This window comes from Myiozetetes cayanensis, unplaced genomic scaffold (genome assembly GCF_022539395.1).
Source record: "Myiozetetes cayanensis isolate MyiCay16 unplaced genomic scaffold, myiCay2020 scf34, whole genome shotgun sequence".
Taxonomy (NCBI): domain Eukaryota; kingdom Metazoa; phylum Chordata; class Aves; order Passeriformes; family Tyrannidae; genus Myiozetetes; species Myiozetetes cayanensis.
In genome coordinates this window covers 191,701-209,515 of record NW_026087566.1, presented here as the reverse complement: position 1 = coordinate 209,515, position 17,815 = coordinate 191,701, and the positions used below count along the sequence as shown (strand labels likewise).

At 54.2% G+C, this 17,815-nt stretch overlaps 1 protein-coding gene across 2 annotated transcripts in view; it reads right to left on the bottom strand.

Annotated features, from left to right (window-relative positions):
- The window catches only part of NSF (N-ethylmaleimide sensitive factor, vesicle fusing ATPase), a 60,837-nt gene extending 47,643 nt beyond the window's left edge, over nt 1-13,194 (bottom strand). For both annotated transcript variants that reach the window (XM_050327555.1, XM_050327554.1), the window contains exons 1-2: nt 13,141-13,194; nt 2,011-2,096 (exon numbers count right to left, since the gene is read on the bottom strand). In XM_050327555.1, coding sequence (XP_050183512.1) covers nt 2,011-2,096; nt 13,141-13,152 — 98 coding nt within the window. In that variant the 5' untranslated portion in view covers nt 13,153-13,194. The remainder of the gene's footprint in view (nt 1-2,010; nt 2,097-13,140) is intronic.
- Between the last annotated feature and the right edge of the window lie 4,621 nt (nt 13,195-17,815).

The window sequence follows — 17,815 nt, the reverse complement described above, 5'->3', positions numbered from 1 at the left end:
GGAAAGCTGCAGCCATTGTTCAAGAAGGCTCCTCAAGGGCTCCTCGGGCAACTGCACTGCCATCAGATAGCAGGGATGGTGTTCCCATGGAAAAGGCAGGGATGAAAGGGAAGAACAATTAGTCAGCTCTCCACACGAACAAGAGAACTGCCATGGAGACAGACTGCCCTGACTGCTGTCCCCTCCCTGCCTGGGTGTGTTCAGCACCTGTTTCCATCTCCAAACTACCCCAGGAGCCCTCAAGGTAAAAGCAGGCCATGGGAACCCAAGGTAGTGCCAGTCCCCAAAATGCAGAGCGTGGCCTGCCGTGAACTCCTGCAGCACCAAGCAGTGACTCCTCCCTGCCCAGCTGCCAGGGTGTGCAGATGAAGATGGACAGCAGCACCCTGGGCTTCAACCAGCTCCCTGCTGCAAGGTCACACTCCACCCCCTGAGCAGCTCAGCCCTGTGTGGGACTGTCCCCAAGGCCACCGTGGGGGGGACAGGAGGTGCAGGCACTGCAGGGCTGGCTGGGGCTGGTTCCAGGGATCTGCAATGCAGCACTGACTCCAGCCTTCAGCAGGAACACCGGGAGCTTCCCCGTGCTCTGCAAAGCAATTTACAGCATCTGCTCCCACCAAGCACAGGCTGCTGCCTGGGGGAGCACTCAGTGCTGCAAACAAGCGGCTCTCAGGAGGATCAGCCCGGCCAGAAGCACGGCCAGCTGCTCACCCAGCACTCCTCAGGGCTCTGCTTCCTGCAGACTTGCACCAGTGCCACGGCCCAGGGCTCTGGGAGCCAGAGGAACAACAGCCCCTGCTGCAGGGCTGGCAGCTGGGCCCCCCCAGGACCTGAGGAAATGAAGGCTTCTATAATGCATGAGCTGCAGTGCTCAGTGCAGGTATTTTTGTAACTCAATTACTTTGGAAAAAAAAAAAATCTACCAGGGGAAAACCACCATTTGGACAGAGCAGGACACTTCCCTGTCCAAATACACACTTTCACCTGCTGCTGGCTCTAAAAGTTCTGCTCATTTGGGGTTTCTAGGGCGGTGGGTTTGATCTGGTTTGCCATTTTGTACTCAAGCTGGGCTTGTGAAATCACACCCTGAAGGGCCAGGACAGGAGCCAGGGCAGCAGAGCTGAGTGACAGCACAGACAGCCAGGTCCTGAACACAGCCCTGCACGCCCAGAGTCCAGCACCACCGTGCCCTCCACCCTCAGCAGAGTTCACCTGGGGCAGGTATTTTATCTGGGTGGACCATTCAAGTCTCTCCTTTACCATTTTTTTCCCAGTTTTCAACCCCTCTCCTGCCTTGTGCTGCATGTGATACTCCCTTCCTGCTGCAAGTAATTACTCCTGTCTACAACCTGCCCCCTGAATTCTGGGAGAGCCTCCCTAAAGCTGCACCAAAGCACAGAAACCAAACATGTTAATTGGCTGCTTTGAATATAAAACCCTCCTGTGTGGGCTGAGCTGAAAAATTCCTCTGTTTTCTACCTTTCTCACAGAAGTAAAACCCGGAGCTGGGTTCTATCAGCCACCCCAGAGCTGTAATTAAAGAATCCAACTTGTTGTGCCCACACTCTGGCTGCCTTTCCCTTTTGTCCTGGTGCATGAAAACCCTGAGAACAAGAGGGAGTTCTCCTGACTCTGCTCAGCATTCCCATAGGATGTGACAGTGAGAAGATGCCCCCAGTACCACAATTAAATGATAAAAGTGTTTTTGAAATAGTTCAAATATCCCAGCTATGCAACAGGAACAACAGCAAAACCAAAACAAACAAGCAAGAGCACAAAAAGGCCTGAAGTCCTTCATTAAAAGGGTGATCCTGCTGGTTAAGCAGCTGCAGTTCCCAAGGAAGAAATGCTTCAGAGAAACACTCAGAATTATTTTAGCACCTCCCATTCCAAGAGCCATATTTAAAGTTTTGGTCTCTAAAGACACGGGAATTTTGTTTATTGACCCTCCCAAATCTGAAATGCCACTCCCCTGGGTTCCAAGCTGCCAGAGCAGCAGTGCACACTTACTGCCCAGACTGGAAGTCCTTCTCGTTCACCACAGCACAGTTGGTCAAGGACAGCTCATCTGTGGGACATCTCGCTGCTTGCATAGGCTGAGGGGGAGAGAGAGGGGAAAAGTCAACCCAAATCCCGTTTTTCTGGTGCTAAGCCAAGCCTCGAGCCTTCTGTCAACCCCCAAAGCACAAAACAGCTCTCATGGCTCCTGGCACAGTCAGAGTCCATCAGTATCCACAAGCTCATCCAGGATTCTCCCAACCCTGCTGTGCCACAGGTCCTTCCACCCCAAAGCTCTGCACTTGGATTTTCTACCCTACCTCCAGAAAATGCTTTAAAATCCCCCAGGAAAAGGCCAGCCAGGTAAATGCTGTCCCCCTGGAGTGAACCCTGGTGCTGATGAAGCCCCCTGGGTGCTGCCAGGAGGTACCAGCATTCCCTGGAAGGGGTTTCTGGCCCCCTAACAGGACACTGGGATATTCTGATGTTCTGCTCTGGAGCCAGAGCAGCTCCCTGGGCAGCCCTAGAGCACAGTGTGACCCTCCTGCTTCCCAGAAAACTGGGATTTGAGCACATTCCCCTCTGGATGTTCACCACCTTCACACGGTGCAGTTCTGAGGGTCCACAGGAAGGTTTAACCCCAGCCAGCTGCTGTCCCCCCCCAGAATCCCTTTATGGCACTTCTCAAAAGAAACATCACACAGTGCCATGATGCAAATACTTCCTACTTTATAGGAAACATCCCAGATCCATAGAACACAGAAGACAATAAAGTTAAACAGTCAGTTCCAGCCCATCACTAAAAAAAAAAAAAATTACTGCAACAAATTTGGTAGAGGTGTCCTCCTCCCTTCTTTTATTTTTTAAAATTAAAGGACCAATTTTATTTCAACAGGATGCGTTCATTTTTGTCCCTTTTAATATTACTCCTGAATCAGCAGCTAAAAACCCAAATCCCAGCACTGCCAGCCCCATCTCCACCACGAGGCAGGATGGATCACACGCAGGGAGCTCAGCACAGGAACCTCAGCCCCGTCCTGCACCTCCCTCACCCCATCTGCTTCTGCAGACTACTGCACAAAACAATGGCTGAGTGACGAAGATTGGGAACAGAATGCCTCCAGAACTGGGGGAAAGGATGGCAAAAGCAAGATGTTTCTATCATTAGCTATGGAGGGAATAAATTTAATTTGGGGAAAAGCTAAACTTGCCCCCAAGGGTGTCATTTCCAGAATTAAAGCACAACCACCTCTACCAGATACAAATTGACGGGCAGTGCAACAGAAACCATTCGACAGTGTCACCCCACTGCCAGCAGCAATCCAGGCTGCATTTTTCTCTTCAGGACACCCTTAAACCCCAGCACGAGCTCAGGGAACACGGGGATCCCAACACACACGTGCAGATCATTTCCCAAGGGTCATTCCCGTCCTCCCCCAGCCCCTCTGGGCAGAGGATCAGAGAAAACCCCTCCAGAGCAGCCTGCAGCCAGTCTGCCCCCAGCTCCCCCCAGCTCTCCCTGTCACGACGGGATTTGTCTCAAGTCCTTGCTATTTAGATCAGGAGCAATTCGTTACTCCTCCTGAATGATGCTCAGCTGCCCTTGGCGTGTGTGACAGCACAGGAGGATTTCATTTCCAGCCCTGAAAAAGATTTATCTGCCTGAACGTGAAGTATAATAAGAGACTCCAATGTTCCTCTAATAAAATACATTTTATCAGTGGATTTCTGAGAGCCACAGCCTGCCTGCTGAGCCTCACTGGCTTGGGCACCTCACACAAAATACCTCATTTTATCACCTCTCCCTCTATCTGCAGGGACGGGCTGGTGAAGGACATGCCCGGATAAAACGCATTAGGAGGGATATTTCGGGAGAAAACTGAGCATGGAGGTCCTGGATTAAACCCTGTTACAGCACTAGTCCTCAACTGCATTTTTAATCCTCAGTGACAAACTGCTTCCTGCACCAAGCTGCTGCTGTCCTGCAGCATTCCTGGCTCTCCTGCATTCCCAGGCTCCCCTGCAGCATTCCTGCCTGCAGCTGGGAACACTTTTCCTCAGGAAATGCACAGAACCCACGGGGTGCATTTCCAATCCCCAGCTCTGTCAGAGGGTGGGTGATGGCAGAGCACCCTGGGGTGTCTGACACGGCAGATAACGCCTTGCAGCACCAGCACCAACCGTGCCAGCCTTGCCAGGGCCCGGCTCATCCTCCCGGGCAGGAGCCCAGTTCTCCCTGGCAGTGACCAGCATTTCAGATGGCAATTCTACTGCCAGCTCTCCAGCACGTGCCTTCCTCAGGCTCCAGCATTCTCAAGCCCTTCAGCTCATTGTCAATATTCTGCAAAGGGTTGAACACCACACACACAGGGAAGGGGCGGCACTGCCAGGTGTGGGTTCCACTGCAAGGGACACCTTGAGGAAATCTGGACATGGAAAAGGTGAGGATTGAACTGGAAAGCTGCCAGGCAGGAGGGAGGAACACACTGGTCCAGGGAGATGCAGGGGCTTCCTCTTCCCTGCCCTCCCCAGAGAGCTCAGATCCCAGAAGCTGCTGCTCACAAGGACAGGGACACAGGCTGCTCCTGAGGAACTTTTCCTGGCATCAAACAGCAGTCCAGGGCTGGAACACATGGCTGGCATAGGCCAGTGAGGGCACTGTCAGGAACACTTTAAGCTCTCGCATTTTGGGTTCCAGCCTCCCAGGCCACCAGCCCCAGGACTCCTGGAACCTGCCCCTCTCCACCAGCCACTGCTGCACTCACAGCTCAGCTCAGGGAACAGAGGCAGTAGGGGAGTATTTCCAGGAAATCTCAAAGTGTGGTTACACCAGCTCACTCTGAGCCAACTGGCAGGGCCACAGCACACTGGCAACTGGGCAAGGCACAGCTCTGACAAAGCAGAGAGCAGCTCCTGCAGGTGACAGCAGATGCCACCTGTCCCTCGGGCTGGAGGTGACCCACATACACCCTCTCAGGTTGCCATTATACCCGTGTCCACAATAAGGATAAATCAGCTTTAAAGAAGGCAAATTAGGCTTAAATCAGCCAAAAGAATCTTCCCTGCTTCCGGGTCTTGTGGTTTACGAAAGCAGTGACTCCAAGGACAGGGAAGTCCCAGGGAGGTGCCTGCACACCTGAGGCAGAGCCTTCCCTCGAAAGCACCCCCTGCTCCAGCATCACCACCCAGCACCCACAATACACCCAGCACAGACTCCTCCTGTTTGCCAGGACAAAAACAAGCCCACGTGATGCACTGGTGAGTCTCACTCTGGGAGATGAAGGTGAAGGACCCCTCCTTTGGGGCTGTGACAAAGCAGGAGCCCCGACTGCTGTGCTGCCCCAGGAGGCTCAGTGACACTGGCATTTATTTTATTTTTACAAAGAAAAGTCACCCCAAAGAACAAACAGCTTCATAGTAGAAACAATCACCTCAACAGCTGATCTCTCAGAGGTTTTTCCCAAAGCTGCCTGGATTCTGGTTTTCCTCCACAAAAAAACACAAAACTACCTCATTCCCACAACCACAGAATAGCTGGGGTTGGAAGGGCCCTCTGGACACCATCCAGTCCAACACCCCTGCTGAGGGGGAATGTGCCCAGGTGGGTTTGGAGTGGCTTCATGACCTCCCTGGGCAGCTGCTCCAGTGCTCTGCCACCCCCATGGAAAGCAGTTCTCATGTTGAGGTGGGCCTTGCTGTGTTTTAGTGTTAGGAGAGCTCAGCCCAGAAGGCAAGGCTGCTATTTGGGTATTTTCATACACACAGAAACCACACCTTCTGTGTTTTGTGAGCTGTGAAGTCACCTCCTGTGAATCCTTTAGGCTGACAACAGGGATAAGCCAAGGCCAGACGTGTTTGCCATCACTCAGAGCCCGCTGCAGGTGCTGTTCCTGGCAGGCAGGGTCAGTCCCCCCTCAGCAGGGCAGAAGCACCCACTGCAGGCTCTGTGGAACCAGGACTGCCCTGAGGTCAAACACTCACCACTACAGGTCTGCAAATAAAATTGAGTTTGAGTGCTGAAAGGAGGAATTGTGATGGTAAAGGAGCTTTGAGGATAAACAGGGACTGAGACCCCCCACATTAGCCAGGACTGTGCTCCTGATGGAAAGCAGACACACGGAGTGACACACACTGTGCCTAAAGATCCAAGGGATCCCAGGTGACCACAGCACCTCTGGGCTGCACACAGGGGACAAGCAGCAGCACCAGAGATGAGCTGCAGAGCTGGGACAGCAACGGCAGGAGACAGACCAGGCTTTAAAAATGGGTGTAAAGCAACAATAATGCCTGCACAGGTCCTGGAGGGCAGGGAAGAACGGGAGGAAGCTGCTCTGTGACAGCCCACAATGGGAAACAGCAAAGACAAAAACAAAACTCCCCTAAAGAACAACTCGGTGGTTTTTATGAAAGGAATGACAAGGTATTGCCTCCATCAGAGACCAGGAGTTGTCATAAATGCTGTCACTCTAAAATGTAAAAAAAAAAAAAAAAAATCCCAAATAACTTAACTAAGGAAGTTTACTAGCTTGCAGAAGGTTTTACTGTACATCTTAAAAAAATACTGAATAAAGCCTCCACAGCCACAGGAAGAGTTCAAACACCTACAAAGAACTTTTTGGAGCAGCAGGCCTGGCCAGGCAGGCCTTTCCAGACCTGCAATTGCTGTGCTGGCAGGACAAGCTGCTGTCCCTGGAACAAGGAGCTCTCCTGACTCCCTGCTCAGGCCTGGCTGTTCCACCTGCTCCATCTGACCTCTATTTGCTTTTTTTCTCTTGAGGAAGGAGCTGCATTCTCCACCAACAACCCATAAATACCGATTTTCTCCTCCGGGTAAAGAGGAACAAATCTCCGATTTACATTTTGTCAAAGCCAGGGAACCCTGAACGAGCCGACACCAAGGCAGCCACCGTGGAGTCCGGAGGAGGAGGGGAGATGAGATCCATCCCCGCTGCCCACGCCCACCGGGACCCGCCCACGCCGTGAATCATCTCCCCGTGATCTGCCAGCAACGCAAACCCAAACAGCTGAAAACAGGACGCAGGGAAGAGCTCCCGTCATCCCCTCCCGCATCACCCGGGGCTGGGAGCGAAACCGGGCACGTCGTGCCCTGCGAACACCGCTCTGCCCCGCACAGCAGGGACAGCGGACTCCTCGTGGCCACTCTCCATCCATTCCCGTGTCTCGGTGTGGGAGCAGCTCCCCCCGGGCACGGGCGGAGATCCGGACATCGCTTCCGTCCTGGCACTTGACACCTGGCACTTCATCGGGGCAGCCACGGAGGGATTGCTGGTCTGCAGGGAGGCAGCGGCTGCTTCCCTTCGGTATCAAAGCCCGCAGGAACTCGGCTGTGCGAGGGCAGCTCTGCCACTGCAACACCGTTCACCTGGGGCACTGAGGAGGGTGCTCCCACCTTTGGGAATCGCTACTTGTTGTGTTTTGCCTGAACCTCTTTAAAAATGCCCAGGGAATGAACCCCCAGCAGCCAGTAAGGTGTCAGCCTGGGATGCAGCTCAGGACACCTCATGGATGCAAATTTCTTCCCATTTATTTAGCAAAGCTACCCAACAACAGCAACAAGGTTAAAAATACCCCTGTAGACTTGGAATGTGCCTTGTGAACACCCAGGATGCTGCTGCCCCCGAGTATTTACAGCTCACCCCAGCACTGACACCTGGCACTGAATTCCCAGGACTGACTGATGTACAGCACATGACACAACTCCAGGGCATCCATTACTCCAGATCTTCTGACAGAAGGTCATTGCTTTATTGCATCCCAGGAGACCAGAGAGACGTGGTAAATCTCCTTGTGCTGCAAACCTTTGACCTCCCTGCAGGGAGGCTCTGCCTGCACGGGAAGGAGCCCAGTAGTCACTAGTTTAGGTTGTCACTAAACTCTCTCTGCCCTGCTGCCTCCTGAGAGCATCATGCAGAACCTTGTCCTTCCAAACCCAAGGCCACTGTCCCTGCTCAGGGCTGTCACTGCTCCAGCTCTCCCTAAAGCTCATCCCCTCTCCCACCTGGGCACAGCCACCACCTCCTGGATCAGAAAAGGATCCCAACCTGAGCAGAGGACCCACATTTTAGCCGTCATGTAAACAGAGGATCAGTCCTGATTTCATTGCACTGTGTCCTGCCTGCTGGGTAATTCAGTAAAATAGGATATATAAAATAGTCACTGCTTTCCAGGGACTGGTTTTCTGTAGACTCAAACAGATCTGATTTTATGACACAATTCACCATCCTGAGCCACAGGGTCTTGTCCCGAGTGACCTTTGTGCTCTGAGGCACAGGGCACAAAACAGGAGAGGGAGAGACAAGATCTTACAGTGCTGTGGGGGAAAATAAAGGTAAAAAAAAGTAATACTTCAGAAATTCCCACTTGAAATGATCCTCAAAAGGATTCTCTGATTTTTTACAGGGTTTTTTTTTTCCTACTAAGAAAAATTCTGAACTAAATTTAATTATCCTAGCCTGTCCACACAAGTAAAGAGGTACCAGCACCCCCAAAACTGGGGATGGGGAGGCAGAACAGACATCTCCCTGCTGCACTGAGTTTTTAAGCACAAGCTGTGGACACGCTGCTGCTGCAAGACCAAGACAGGCAACAAATTAATCAGAGGCAACAGGGTCAGATATCCTGTGCCCACAAGCATTCACATGGTCACACTCTTATCAGCATTTTATTTTAAATCACTTTAGATTTTTTAAATTCTAATAATCCCTGTGACTATATTTTGATTCAGCAAGGGCTTTCCAAAGGCAGGAGCCCTGCAAGAAGGTCACAAGCCCATCTGAGATGGTTTCACAGGACAGGTGTATGGGGTTGCAGAAGTGATCTCAGAAACACAGACTGAGATCGAGTTATCATCTCCCATTTCCCAAAAAACATTGCTACACAGCTATTTCTTCATATTACACATTAGGAAACACTAAAAAAAGCTAAGTGATGCTGGCAGGCTCAGTGCAGGCTGCGAGAAGGAACCCAGTTGATTCCCAAACGTTTCTCCAGTTGCCTGACGACGCCTGCAGCTCTGAGGGCTGCTTCCATATGTCATCAGAAACCAGACCCCACAGCTTTAACCCATAAACATAAACCCCAACCCTCATCTTTTCAAAGGCTCTACCAAGCTACCCAAGCTAAAAACTGTTCTGTTTGGGTTTGAAACACTTTTAAATAATTTAAGCCAACGATAAGCCATATGTTATTTATTGCCTAGGGTTGGTTCAGGTATATTATATAGATTAGATGTTAGGAAGAAATTCCTCCCTGGGAGGGTGGGCAGGCCCTGGCACAGGTTGCCCAGAGAAGCTGTGGCTGCCCCTGGATCCCTGGAAGTGTCCAAGGCCAGGTTGGAACAAGCTGGGCTGGTGGAAGGTGTCCCTGCCCATGGAATGGATGGGATTTAAGGTCCTTCCATTCCGTGACTCTGTGATGTCTGCAGGGGCACAGGAGAGCAGGGTTAGCCCAGCAATGCCTTCAGCAGCCTGAACACCAGGGACAGGGCCTGTCCTTCACCACTCCTGCTACACTCCAACAGTTGGTATCAACAGACCTTTCTGCTCAGGCTGGGCTCTCTGAGCCCTGCTCTGCAGGTGAGACAACATCCAGTAGTGACACCAAACCATTTCCAACTCAACACAAGGGCAGTATGGGAAGCAAACAGGGCAGTGCCACAACTGGGTTGAAGGCAACACTGCTCCAAATGAGCCCTGAAGAGCAGAGAAGGGAAACTGGAAGGGTTACACTGATGATACCCTCAAAACCAGCCACTATTTCAGTCACCACCAACTGCTGCACGAGTTCAGCTACCACAAATCTGATATTCCTTAGGGCCCACCACAGCAGTGTCTCTGGTGGGGATGCACACTGCCACAGGAGCACCCAGCACTCCCAGCTGCCCTGGGGAGCAGCAGCCCTGCCCCACCTGCCAGGGGGACCTGCCCTGCAGTGATCCCTGCCCCACACCAGCCTCCTGCTGGACCCACAGCCCCACACTGGCTGGAACCAGGCACAGCAGTCATCTGGCCTCTTCACGTCCCTCTGGGAACTAATTCCTAATGAGTTTCCAATCAATTAGTTACAGACAGTACCAGTGAACTTCCAGGGATCAGTAATCAGATGCAGCAGCTTCCCAACACTGCCTCTCCTGCAGCAGCCTCTGGCTGATGCCCTGGCAAGCCTCCCTGCTCTGCCTGTGTGCCTAATGATTCCCATGCAGAGAGATCCAGAATAAATTATTACAGAAACAGCCATTATTTCTAATCACCATAAACTGTTTTTCCTGTAAACTTCAATCACTGCTAATCACCATCTCTTCCCTGCCATGGAGAAACCCGGTGCAATTAGGGGAGCAGAGCAACACACCTGAAACAGCACCACAATTAATCACATTTGGCTTATCACTCCCCTAAATTATTGCAAATGTTACACCAAGTTTCAATATTTTGTCTCCCTGGCACCTGAGCAGAGCCATTCCTTTCTCCCCGTGAAAATGCACGTGCACAAATCGACCCACACCAGCCCAGCAAAAGGGATTAAGCTCTAAATCACATTTGCAGCACAGATTTGCAGGGCAGGAGGAGTCACTGAAGCTCCTGAGCAGGTTTAAGCACCTGTTAGAAACGCTGACAACAGGAGAGCATCGGTGTTGCAGCATCAGCCTCACCTGCTGTGTGCACAGGGCTCTCACACACCCCCACTGCCTGTTCCTCATTTACAGACAGGGTCACACAGCTCCAGGGGCACAGCCATCCTGCTCTCCCTGACTCCTCACCCTTCCCAGGGGCAGCTCCTCTGATAGCTCCCATCAACAGCTTCAACACTCTAAAGGATCAGATCTGGCTCGGAGAACGAGATGGAAAATTCAGCCTAAGAACCCTCTTGCCAGTGTTAAATAACCTGATGATTCTGCAACAGCTGCATCTGAAGGTAAATCATGAAAACACTCAACAGCAAGAAGCCTCCTGGTAACCCAAGCAGGGCATCACCCATCAAACTGCCAGATTAGGAGGCAACTGAACACCAATCTTTCCCTTAAATTTGCATAAATCCCTTTCTTCCACCAGCCTTCCAAGCTGGCCAAATAAAGGCACGTTTTTTCAGGTTTTCAGCAGCACCAAAGCTCACAGCAGCAGGAGGGGTTGGGGATGACCCTTCTCCTTCCTCCCCACATCCCCAGTCAGCAGTCCCAGCACTCAGGACACGAAGACTCCTGAAGCCACAGAGTGTTCTCTGGTGACCCAGCAGGGCTGGGAGGGCTCAGGGGAGCAGGGCCAGGTCTGGGCTTCAGGGAGCCTCAGAACCCTGCTCAGCGTGGGTTAAATCATCCCACCCCTGACCAGAGCTCTGGGCTCCCACTGGGGCCACAGAAAGCTAAAAAAAAGCCACTCAGGGCACACACATTTTTTATCTTGGGCTGGTGCAAAGGGTGAGACAAAGAAAAAGGTGCAAGGAAGGAAGCGAGACCAGGAATGTGGAGCAGAAGCTCTTTTATCAAGAGACAGACCCCAAAATATGGGTTTTTTCCCAATTACTCAGCACATTTCAGGGGTGGCTCTGGAGCACCTGTGATGCACAGCACGTCCCTGGGCCAGACTTCTCAGCCCTGTTCTGCAGCACAGCCCTGCACCAGCTGCCCTCCCTCCACCACCCAAACACGGCACGAAAACACTTGGGAAAAAACAATTCTCCAAGGTTTCCATCCCTCAATTGTTTGGCCAAGGGACAAGATTGCAGCTGGAGGCAGTGAAAAATGTGACTTTCCCAGGCTGATATCCAGCAAAGCATGACTGAGCTCCTGGCAAAGGGCAGAGCGATGCCAACACATCCTGCAGCACCTGGACACCTGCAACAGAGGGCATGGACAGGGCACCACGGGGAGGGACTGCAGAGGCAAGGCTGGGCCTTCACATTTGAAGGCCCCTCTGGCCACTTCCTGATGTGATCTGTGGCCAATAAGGGATCTTTTAGATTTTAAATAAGTAAGGAACAAATGCACTGCACAAACCTCGAGGGGTTTTCACCCAACACGACATGGACCCACATCACAAAACTGTGCCTGGCTGCTCCTCACAGGGCAGAGCAGCAAATCTCCCCAGGTCCCACAGCACCCAGGGGTCACTGGGGCCTCACAGCACCCTCAGAGCACCCCAGAATCCATCCACACACCCCATCCTCATGAAGGGGACAGGGGCACCCACCCTCACACCCCATCTTTATGAAGGGGACAGGGGCACCCACCCTCACAAAGGCTGCTCAGGGAATCCCACAATCCTGCCCCACATCCCAGAGCACCAAGGGGTCATCTCCCACTTCACAGCATCCCTGGAGGTCCCTGCCCCACAGCCCACAGGGAGAGGGGTCAGCACAGCCCCAGAGCACCCCAGGGCACCCTAAATCCTGAGAGCAGCACCCACAGACCACAAGGGCTTCACTGCACTCTCAGGGGACCCCACGGTCCTGTCCCACACCCGCTAAGGAAAGGGGTCACCCCAAGCTCAGGGTGCCCTCAGAGAACCCTAAACACTCACCCCACAGCACCCAGGGGTCACCAGAGCCTCACAGCACACCCAGAACACCCCCAAATCCTGCCCCGCGTTCCACAGGGCCACTGCATCCCCACGGGAACCCCACGGGACCCCTAAATCCTGCCTCATGCACGCAGGGACAGGGGTCACCCTGGTCCCACAGTGCTCCTGAGGGCTCCCCCCGGTCCCGTGCACACACACCCCACCCACAAGGGGCCACCCCGACCTCGCAGCAGCCCCGGGGACCCCAAACCCTGCCCGCGGGGAGAGGGGTCACGGCCGAGGGAACCCACAGCCCTGTCCCACACGCCACATCACCACAGGGCCACCCACCTCAGCCTCAGGGGAAAACACAGCGACAGGGGTCACCCCGAGCCCCCCACACGGCCGGGGGGTCCCCACACCCTCACAGGACCCTCAGAGCCCCCCACACCACCCAGGGGAGGGGTGGTCGCAGCCGCACAGCACCCCCGGGGGAGCCGGCGGGGCTGTGAGGAGCCCTCAGGGCCGCAGGGGGAGAGGAGCGGGGCAGGGAGCAAGGGAGCGGGGCAGGGAGCAGCGGAGCGGGGGCAGAGGCAGAGGAGCGGGTCCGCTCGGAGCCCCTCACACTCACCCTGCCCGCCATGTTGCCGCAGCGCCGACACAGAGCCCTCCCCGCGGCCGCCAGGGGGCGGGGCGGAGCAGGCGCGCGGGGCGGGGAGGCGGGGCCATGGGGAACAAGCCGCGCCTTCTTTGCGATTGACAGCCTTCTATTGGCTGTTCGGCCCGTCGCTCACAGTGATTGACAGCAGTCCCCGCCCTTTGGGCTGGCGGCGCGGGGCGGGGCGTGCTGCTGTCAGTCAGCGGGAGCGCTGACGGGATTGGTCGGTGGGATGGGGTGGGCGGGGACGCGATGAGTGGGCGGGGCCTGGGGCTCCCGGGAAATCCGCGTGGGAACGGGATGGGATCGGGATGGGATCGGGATCGGGATGGGGACACGGGATGGGACCGGGATGGAGACACGGGATGGGATCGGGATGGAGACACGGGATGGGACCGGGATGGAGACACGGGATGGGATCGGGATGGAGACACGGGAGGGGAACAGGATGGGACCGGGATGGAGACACGGGAGGGGAACGGGATGGGACCGGGATGGAGACACGGGAGGGGAACAGGATGGGACCGGGATGGAGACACGGGATGGGACCGGGATGGAGACACGGGAGGGGATCGGGATGGGACCGGGATAGGGACAGGATGGGACTGGGATGGGACCGGGATGGGATCGGGATGGGACACGGGAGGGGAACAGGATGGGACCGGGATGGGACCCGTATAGAGCACGGGATGGGACACGGGATGGGAACGGGACGGGGACATGGGATGGGACCCGTACAGGGCACGGGATGGGACATGGGGTGGGAACGGAATGGGGCTGGGATGGGACACAGGTGTGCCCAAACGGCCCAGGATGGCATTCTGGAGGGGCCGTGGTGGGGTCGGGCTGATCCTGATCCCTGTCCCGGTTCCGTCCCGGTCCCGGTCCCGTCCCGCGGGCAGCGCGGTGACAGGACGGGCGAGCCCCGCGGTGTGAGTGTGAGCGGGGCCGGGCTGCCAGACAGCCCCTGCTTTCATTCTTTAAATTCTTTCATTTTATTTTAATTTAATTTAATTTTTAAAATTATAATATTCATTATTATCTCTAATATTTAGTGTGATTTTACTATATTAATAGCATTCATATATTTTTATAATTTTATAATTTATAATATTTACTACATCTTTCTATATCTATATATCATATTTATATAATTATATAGACTACATATTACATCTTATATCTTTATGTAATTATATACTATAGTTATATAATTTAATAATTTAATAATATTACCTTTTAATAATTTTTAATTGTTTTAATTGAATTCTGTTATAATTTAATTCTTAATCTAGCTTTAATAGGGAACTTTAGTGCCTTCCCAGCCCGTCCCAGCAGCTTCCTGGGGGGGCTGACTGCAGGATAAAACATTCATGCTGACTGTGACTGCTGGTTTGCTGCCTCTAACAGGTCTCAGAGACAGCTGTGCCCCAGGGGGAATGCCCAGTCCATGGAAAAGTGGCCCTGGGGGCACTTTAATCCAGAGGGACAGGTGGCTCAGGCCATGGATGTGCCTCAGTGCAGAGCACAGGCCTCGGAGATGAAGAAATGGGGCCTCAATCTGCTGTGAGCTGAGCCAAGCAGTGCCAGGATTGTTTCCACCACATCTTCCTCTGCAGCTGGAAAGGTGTCCAGCCAGGAGGGTCATCCCTGGCACAGGCTCTGGCTGAATGGTGTGGTTTGGGGAGGGATTGTCAGTGCTCTGAGCTTCCCAAATCTCAGCTGTGTGGCCTTGAAGGGGTCTCGTGCAGCAGGAAATGCAGGAAATGCAGCATTGGAATTTGTAGGGAAACAGTGAGGCAGTGGCTGTGCTTCCCCACTTTTCACCATTTAAAAAGGGGAAGAAAATCAAAGTGAAGTGCCCTAAACCAAGCACAAAGGTCACAGTGGCTCCTCTGCAGATGAAGGGGACTCTGGATCACCCCTCCCTGCTCCTGAACCAGACCCAAATCCCTGCCCCACAGCCCCAAATCCCTGCCCCAGAGCCCCAAAGCCCTACACCAGAGCCCCAAATCCCTGCCCCACAGCCCCAAATCCCTTTGCTCTCCCCATGATCGTGTGGGCTGGCAGCACCCACTGAGGATGTGAGAGATGGATCACAGCACACCAGAAAATAACACTCATAAAATAACATCTGCCCCTGCGGGCACCTGCTGCCTTCAGCAGCCTGGGCAGAGGTGGCAGCAAAAGTGCTGTCCTCAGAGTCCATAAAGACAGTTTGAGGGGTGCAGACCAAAACAGCTTGAGAAGTGAAAACAAGTAAGGTTTGGCTTCAGGGCTTTTGGGTTTCCCTCAGTCCTTTTGAGTGAGAACAGAGATGTTCATGTACTTGGCAGAGCATCTGAACCAGCAGCAGTGAGGAGGAGAATAAAGAAACACAGGCTGTGATGCAGTGACCCTTCTGCTTGTCCTGGCTCCCTCTGCCAGCAGCTTCCCTGGGGCTTCTCTTCCAGCCCTGGGGCTCCCCAGAGGGATCTCATCCCACAGACCCCACTGCACATGGGGATGGCTCTGTCACTGGTGACGGGTGATGGAGAGTTCCTCCTGCTCCTGTGGGAGATGTGCAGGACTGAGGAGACCTGAGGACAGCCTGTTAAGGAAACATCCCTGTCCAGCCATCCAGGAGCACTCTGGAAGTCACTCCCACACCACCTGAGCTGGAACCGAAGCCCCTTGACAGCCCCACACTCACTGTCACCCAGATCTCCTCACCAGCTCCACCCCAGGTTTCCCAGAGCAGAGTCCCAGACGTCCAGATCCTTAAAATAATTTAATCACAAAAGCTAAATAACAAAATCACAGCTCGAGCTGGTGCCTCCAAGGAGGGAGCCTGAGGAAAGGAACCCCTGGGCTTTTACAGCCTCCCAGCCCGAGCATGGGGCAGTTTGGGGGTGTGAGCTCCTCCTGTCCCTCAGTGCCTGATCCCCCCGGGCCCCTTGTGATGGAAAGGGGGGTGACAGGGCCTGCAGCAGTGATGCTGTCTGGAGGAGTGACAAAATCTGGAGGGGTGACAGGGTCTGGGGGGTGTGACAGGGTCTGGGGAGGTGATGGAGTGCAGGGGAGTGACAGGGTCTTGTGAAGTGACAAAGTCCAGAGGGGTGACAAGGTTTTGAGGGAGTGACAGTGGCCAGGGGAGTGACAGGGTCTGGAGGGGTCACAGGGTCTTAGGGGGTGACAGGGTCTGGGGAGGTGACAAAATCCAAAGGGCTGACAGGGCCTGGGGAGGTGACAAAATCCAGGGCAGTGACAGGGTTTTGGGGGAGTGACAGGGTCCAGAGGGGTCACAGAGTCTTAGGGGTGACAGGGTCTGGGGAGGTGACAAAATCCAAAGGGGTGACAGGGTTTTGGGGGAGTGATGGGGTTCAGAGAAGTGACAAAGTCCAGAGGGGTGACAGGGTCTGGGGGAGTGACAAAAGTCTGGAGTGGTGCCAGCGTTTTGAAGGGTGTCAGGGTTTTGGGGGGTGCCAAGGTTTTGGAGGGTGTCAGGGTTTTGGGGGGTACCAGACAGTGTTTTGAGGGGTTACTGACAGCTTTTTGAGGGGTGCCTGGCAGTGCTTAGGGGGTTGACTGACAGTTTTGGGGTGCCTGGCACTGTACTGAGAGGTGCCCGGCAGTGTTTTTGGGGTACCTGGCACTGTTTTGAGGGTGCCTGGCAGTGTTTTGAGAGGCGCCTGGCACTGTTTTGGGGTACCTGGCACTGTTTTGAGGGTGCCTGGCAGTGTTTTGGGGGTTGACTGACAGTTTTAGGGTGCCTGGCAGTGTTTTGAGGTGCCCAGCAATGTTTTGGGGAGTGCCTGGCAGTGCCTGGCAGTGTTTTTGGGGTGCCTGGCAGTGTTGTGAGGTGCCCGGCAGTGTTTTGGGGTGCTTGGCAGTGTTTTGAGGGTTGACTGACAGTTTTAGGGTGCCTGGAAGTGTTTTGAGGGGTGCCTGGCAGTGTTTTTGGGTGTCTGGCAGTGTTTTTGGGGTGCCCGGCAGTGTTTTTGGGGTGCCCAGCAGTGTTTTTGGGTGCCTGGCAGTGTTTTGAGGAGTGTCTGGCAGTGTTTTGGAGGGTGCCTGGCACTGGTTTTTGGTGCCTGGCACTGTTTTTGGGTGCCCGGCACTGTTTTTGGGTGCCCGGCACTGTTTTGAGGGGTGCCCGGCAGTGTTTTTGGGGTGCCGGGCAGTGTTTTTGGGGTGCCCGGCACAGTTTTGAGGGGTGCCCGGCAGTGTTTTTGGGTTGTCTGGCAGTGTTTTTGGGGTGCCCGGCACTGTTTTTGGGGTGCCTGGCACTGTTTTTGGGTGCCTGGCACTGTTTTTGGGTTGTCTGGCAGTGTTTTTGGGTTGTCTGGCAGTGTTTTTGGGTTGCCCGGCAGTGTTTTTGGGTGTCTGGCAGTGTTTTTGGGGTGCCCGGCAGTGTTTTTGGGGTGCCCGGCACTGTTTTTGGGGTGCCCGGCACTGTTTTTGGGGTGCCCGGCACTGTTTTTGGGTGCCCGGCAGTGTTTTTGGGGTGCCCGGCAGTGTTTTTGGGGTACCCGGCACTGTTTTTGGGTGCCCCAGCCCCGCTCCGCTCTCTGGGCAGCCGCTCCCTCAGGGCCGGGCCCCGCTGTCTCCGGGCGAACCTTCCCCCCCGCGGCCGCTGATTGGCGGGCGGCTCGAGGCGGCCGTTTCC